We start from the raw sequence: 6,338 nt of genomic DNA, 5'->3' as shown, positions 1-6,338 counted from the left end.
ATCCCATTTGTGTATGACTTCAGGTCATTGGGATTGCTCATTAGACAAGTAAAGTGTATTGCCTACAAATTATCTTCTTCCACATCTACCATCAAAAGTTTGGTCCCGTTTGTCAATCTCGTCTCAATGGTCCTTATCCCAACCTTTTGAAGACGCAAATGGAAAGCACAAGTTATAAGATGCAGGATCGAGGCCCCCACCAAGTGTTCTTTGTTGCAAGTATTAGTTTTTATCTATTCTTCAAGTATGTAAGAGCATGTCAAGCTCAAGGTAGTATTTATTTGTACTTAAATGCTAATGTTGTAGTAGTATAAAGAATACCCAAAGTCTGCAATCTAATGCTAGAGAAGGGAGGTAGTCTGTTTGTGTTTGTTTGTTTGAAATGCTGTAAAACAAAAATAGTCGAATCGAAAAATGTGCCAAAATTTTGGTCGACACGCGTGTCAAATGGTCTCATAATAATGTGTCAAAAAACTCAACGAAAAACAAGCTCAAATATCTTATTTTTAAGATTAAAAATAATAATAAAAAAAGAAAAAAAAGTAATTAATTAATGTCATGTCACCATCCGCCTTCTATAACCGGTCAAAACAAAAAACGAGTTGTTTAAAATTGACGGGTTATAAAAGTTGGTTTATTCATTTATAATTGAAAGGTTGAATTATTTTTTATCGAGTTGATCGACCAAGGTTGACTTATTTCAATCAATTTCTCCAAAAGAAAAGTACGGAAAAAAATCGTTCATTAATAAATGAAAAATCATTATTTAAGAGTCCCACTTGGATGTTTGAGTCTCAAAAGGGATTTTAAAAATAAGGACTCGCCATTGTTGGGGGAAAAATATGAAAGGTTTTAGGGTGTTCTCTGCATTGTACCCCTTTGTTTCTTTGATTTCTACGTTATACCCATGCATTTGAAATCTTCCACAATGTATCCTTGCACTAGTAAAATATAGTCAACTTTATCCTTGTTCTTAATCCTACGTTTAAAAATTTCGTTAGTTTTTAAACAAGCTAAGGCTATTCTAATATTATAATCAACCTTATATTTGTTGTTAACCAAATGTTAATGTAGAAAATTCTTGATTTTTTAAAAACACGATGAAACTTGTTAACATTGAGTTGACGACAATTAGCATTTGCAACTAAAATGGCACAATATGTAAAATTTAAAACGTTTGAGTGCAACGTAAAATTCGATGAACCATAGGGGTATAACGTAAAAAAACCAAAAAAAATATATTACTTTAAAAATCGCATTTTTGTCTACAAAAAATATACTCCGCAATTGTCAGAGGTTGGACAGGGGGATATCAGATATGTGTGGCAAGCACATATCACCCCACAACATGACAAAACATGCACCGTAACATGACAAAAAAGGATAATGATAAGAGATAGAGACAAAACACTAAATGACAAAACGCAACAATTAGAACCAAAAAATCAGATAGAGAAAGAGAAAAAAAAGTACAGAGAATGAGAAAAAATGGAGAGAGAAAGAGACTACAGTAGTGAGAGAAAGTGGAGAGAGAAAATACCATTTTTTTTAAAATGTATCATTTGTTAAAAAACACAAGTATCATTCCTTTTAAAACAAGAATCATTTCTTTAAAAAACAAGGAAAATGCTATATGTAGCCCTTAGGGTTACATATAAGAATTAATGATATCTTATATTCTCTTGTATTTTCTAGGCAGAAAGAATCTAGCAATAAACAGTAACTAATGAAGCTGCTTTATCCCAAGAAAAACCAATTCATCTTCCCCATTCTTCTTCCCCGAAAAATACCACCATCAACTACATGGAGTATATATATAAAACAAAAGAGCATAACATCCATTCTCAATTTTCCAGAAATTGGTGGTGTTTCTGGATCGAATCTAGGTATTACTTTTTCCTAACTTTTTACTTTTTTTGTTGTCCTCTTTTATATGTTTATACAATTTCATTTACTGATTCTTTTTAGTTTGTCGTATAATTTCGTTTTAGATTCCTATTATATACAATTTCAATTACTTAATCTTTTTAACTTGCTCTAGAATTTCAATTACAATTTATTCTTTGCTCCTAGGCATGATTGTTTTTCCCCTCTTTTCTCTCATATCACATCTCACGTATTTAGTTTATAATTGGGGTAGTGGCATCAATTGTAGGCATCAATGGTTCTTAGGAATACAAAATTTTGCTTAAATAAGCTAAGTTTTGATTTCTCACATAAGCTAATTAAGTTCTGTTTAAATTCTGTTTACAGAGCTTAATATATTTTTTTATTACTTCTTGCTTGAATGACTTTGTTTACAGAGTTCTTAAATGCTCGATTTTGATTTGAATGAACCTTAGATTGAAGAAGAAAATAATGATGATGAACCTTTTATTGGTCAAACCTTTGAGACCCAAGAAGAGGCATACTTCTTTTATAACAAGTATGCAAAAACACATGGTTTTTTTATTCGCAAAGATCGCTCAGACACTAAACATGGGAGGACTATCAGACGCGATTTTTACTGCCATCAAGTAGGAAAAAAACCTTTTAAGGTTGTTGACTTGTCTAAGTCTCAAAGAAACAAAATATCATCCAGATGTGATTGCAAGGCTCATATGCGCATTACATTGAGAAGAAGTTTCCATATATTTCCACAAGAATGGCATGTCACTAAATTTTCCAAGCAGCACAATCATGAGATGTTGCCACTTGAAGCGATGCGTTTTCTCCCAGCAAATAGAAATATAAGTCCCGAAGATGAGAAGCAAATATTGTTGTTTAAGGAAGCGGGACTATCGGTTAGACAAATAATACGGGTCTTGGAGCTAGAAAAAAATTGGACATGGTGAACTGCCATTTATTGAGAAAGATGTTCGAAATCTATTTGGTAAAGTTAAGAGGTTGCTTGGAGTCGATGATGTGAAAAATATTTTAGAGTATTTGAAACTGGAAAATGAGGAGAATAAAAAGTTTCAATATTCTTTCACAATGGATGAAGAAAGGAGGTTAGAAAATATATTTTGGTGCTCGGCTCAAAGTTTTGATTGGTATCAAAAGTACGGTGATGTAGTCGTGTTCGATACCACCTACAAAGTTAATGCATATGACATGCCTTGTGGAAGTTTTGTTGGGGTTGACAATCATGGAAAGATTATTTTGTTTGGGTGTGCTCTACTCCGAAATGAGACGACTGCTACCTTTTCATGGTTAATGAAGGTATGAATTTATATTGTTTTCCTTCAATTTTAAAATCAATATACTGAATCGGTATTATATATGTTGCTAGTTGATGTATATACTGATTGATATCTATTATGTTACTATACTGATTGCTTCACATAAATTTACTTCATATTGATGGGATTCTCCAATAAAATCAAACTTGGAACTAAAATATTCAGGTTGTTAAGCTAATATGCTAATCATATAGCATGTGGTTATTGGTTGTTAGTACTTAGTAGATATCCTCTAGGATATTTTATGTTATATTATAACATATATAACAATAGTCAAAGGATATATGAGAATTAGAGGCAATCTAAAACAACCTTACACCAATTGGAACAAGTGGTATTCTAACTTACTAACTTATGTTCTTACCATTTGTATAATAGAATTTTGTTGCTATAATGAAGAGTGCCCCAAAGACCATCATCATTGATCAAGATCCTTGGATGTCTAAAGCAATTGCATCTGAAATGCTAACTACAAAACATAGTTATTGTATATGGCATATCACATCAAAATTCAGTTGTTGGTTTGCAACACTTTTGCGAGAGGATTATCAAAAATGGTGTTCTAACTTTTACAAATTGTATAAGCTGACTCTACCGGAAGAGTTTGAACATACTTGGAGTGTGATTATTGCAAAGTATAACTTGCAAGAGAATAAACATGTTAAAGGTTTGTACAATGTGAGATATTTTTGGGCACCGGCTTATCTTAGAGATTACTTTTCCGGAGGCATGATAACCACCGGAAGATCAGAGAGCATATAAACGCTTTCATTAAGAGATTTGTTTCCTCTCATGTAACTTTGTCAGACTTTGTGAAACAGGGTAGTATTCTTCTTCTCTAAACTACGTTTTTTATGGATAAAACTATAGTTACAACTTATTGTTTTATATTTTCAGGTGGTCCTTGCTGTTCAAGAAATTTTTCAAGGACACTCACATAGCAATATGGTCGCTACTCTTAGAATACTGTGAAAACAAAGTCACCCTTGGAAGGCCAAGCTTTTGAAGTCTTCACTCCATTTGCTTTCAAAATGTTTCAAGATGAATTTATTAGAGCAAATCAATATTCTATTATTCAAGTGGAAGGTAGCGCATACATCATAAGATTTTTTGAAGGTGAAAAAGGCATGAACCGTAGAGTTTTATGGGATGGAACAACAATTTCATGCAGTTGAAAAAATTTCGAATTTTGGGGTATACTTTATCGTCATATATTTCGGGTGTTGTTGCATAATGATTGTTTCCAGATCCCTTCCTCCTGCCTACCTCTACGATGGCATTGTGATAGATTGCAAATAACTATGAATAATCAAGAGGTAATAAGGGAAGACATAATATTGGAAGAAGAATTTGATACTATACACAATGACATTAGAGTTAGTGGAGATGATGTATTGTGTCCGCCCAAGTCCAAAACAAAGGGACGTCCACCAAAGAAGCGTGAACAAGGTGGAAAAGAATTGGGAAAGAAGAAAATTAAGCATTCTTCAATATGCAAACAACCCGGTCATACTAAACCAACATGTCCTAATAAAGAGAATATATTTTCTTTGAATGATATGAGAGAAGATGCTTCATCTACATCACAAAAGAGATAAAAGACAATGGCAGTTGATCTAGGATTAAATCTTATCTTTACTTTGAAGTACTAGGTAATGTTTCATTTATGTTTCAAATTTTCAGATTTTAATTTACCTCTTCTGTAGTCAATATTTTTTTGTTGCAGGTATTTGGAATCTAGAGAGGATGATATGTCTTCGATAATTTTGAACTACAAGAATATAAGACTAGATGATGGGAGATGATGATTTCTAAGTAGTGCTCTGCTAGTTTTGATCTGTTGAGTTCTTATTTTTTTGACCTCTTTCATGTTTTAGGGAACGTGATTTAGAAAAATGGCATACTCTATAAAATTTTTCAAAGAAACTCAGGGCTTTTGGGTTTTACTTTTGCATGAAGGAATATGAATGTGTATGTGCTGGAGTTCAAGAATGAAAATTATATTTTATCCCCTTTAATATGGTATTATTATTTGAGTCATAAATGCAATTTGATGACAACTTATCCAATTAATTGTATTAGTAACTTAAATAAATAATGGCATAATATATATATTATATTCCATTGGAACAATAAAAAGAGAATTGATGATAGGATTTCGTTGTTTCTTATGCATAGCCCTTAGGGCTATGTATAGCAAAACCCAAAAAACAATAAATTTCTTTTAAAACAAATACCATTTCTTTAGAAAAAAGTATCATTTCTTCATTTTGTCGTACTCATAATCAATCTCAAAAAAAAAAATTGCCAGCAACTTTTTTTTTTTGTCTTTTTGCTATTTTGTCTTTCACTCTGATATATGTGTGTTGCCACACATACCAGATATGTATTTGTAGTTCCTCCAATAGTCATATAGTATTGGTCATTTCCAAAAAAATATTTCATTCGGGGTCAAGTAATCATTGTCCTCGTTTACTGTGGCAAATCTTGGACACTTTTACTAGGGGGGGCAATAAAAGAATTATGCGGGGGGGGGGGGGGGGGGGGCGAGCCATATAGAATATCCGCCACTGCTCGTGTATACGTAGTATATCATCATTTTAGTTTGCATACAATATTTAAATTTGCATAATATATTATTAAGGAAAATTTATTTTTACCACCTACAAAAATCGAAAAATTATTTTTTACCACCTAAATAACTAAAACCTGTATTTTACCACCTAAAAATAATTAAATCTTGTTTTTTACCACCTAAAAAATAAGTAAAATACAAGATATAGTTTTTTAGGCGGTAAAAAATAATTTTTGAATTTTTATAGGTGGTAAAAATAATAATTTATCCTATTATTAAAGCAGAAAGATTTGGGTAGTTTAGAGGGAGGGGATTCAAATGCTTTTGAGAATACAATTAGTGGTGAATTATTGGAAAAATCAAAACTATGAAAATATGTGGAAAAACAAAATTAAAGAAATAATTATTAGTTTTCTCTTATTTATTTGTTTAATGAGAAAACTATTGAAAAATAAAATGTTTAACTTAGTTTTTCATTTCTTGGTTAGTTTAGTGAGGAAACCTATTGAAATTTATAATAGTATTTTAGATTTTCATAGTTT

At 31.6% G+C, this 6,338-nt stretch overlaps 1 protein-coding gene across 5 annotated transcripts; it reads left to right on the top strand.

Moving 5' to 3' along the window:
* The first annotated feature begins 1,705 nt into the window (after positions 1-1,705).
* On the top strand, positions 1,706-5,263 carry LOC110774751 (protein FAR1-RELATED SEQUENCE 11-like). Of its 5 annotated transcripts, none has more exons than XR_002529574.2 (4): positions 1,706-1,886; positions 2,343-3,201; positions 4,119-4,873; positions 4,948-5,263. XR_002529574.2 is itself a non-coding variant. In XM_056838766.1 (3 exons), exons 2-3 carry the CDS (start codon positions 2,974-2,976, stop codon positions 3,981-3,983), a joined length of 612 nt encoding a protein of 203 aa, XP_056694744.1. In that variant the 5' UTR covers positions 1,706-1,886; positions 2,343-2,973; the 3' UTR covers positions 3,984-5,263. The 5 variants fall into 5 exon arrangements, 2 of the variants coding, with proteins under 2 accessions (XP_056694744.1, XP_056694745.1); XR_008929983.1 differs by having other exon boundaries at positions 4,928-5,263; XR_008929982.1 differs by having other exon boundaries at positions 4,119-5,263.
* The last annotated feature ends 1,075 nt before the right edge of the window (positions 5,264-6,338 follow it).

Source organism: Spinacia oleracea, chromosome 3 (assembly GCF_020520425.1).
Source record: "Spinacia oleracea cultivar Varoflay chromosome 3, BTI_SOV_V1, whole genome shotgun sequence".
Lineage (NCBI taxonomy): Eukaryota > Viridiplantae > Streptophyta > Magnoliopsida > Caryophyllales > Amaranthaceae > Spinacia > Spinacia oleracea.
This window is presented reverse-complemented; position numbering and strand designations above follow the sequence as displayed.

What these genes read in the sequence shown, in the direction of transcription:
- LOC110774751 (XM_056838766.1), top strand. Translation starts at nt 2,974, where the DNA reads ATGGATGAAGAAAGGAGGTTAGAAAATATATTTTGGTGCTCGGCTCAA. An exon ending in CCTTTTCATGGTTAATGAAG is followed by an intron (nt 3,202 to 3,599) that starts GTATGAATTTAT and finishes TTTGTATAATAG; the next exon opens with AATTTTGTTGCTATAATGAA.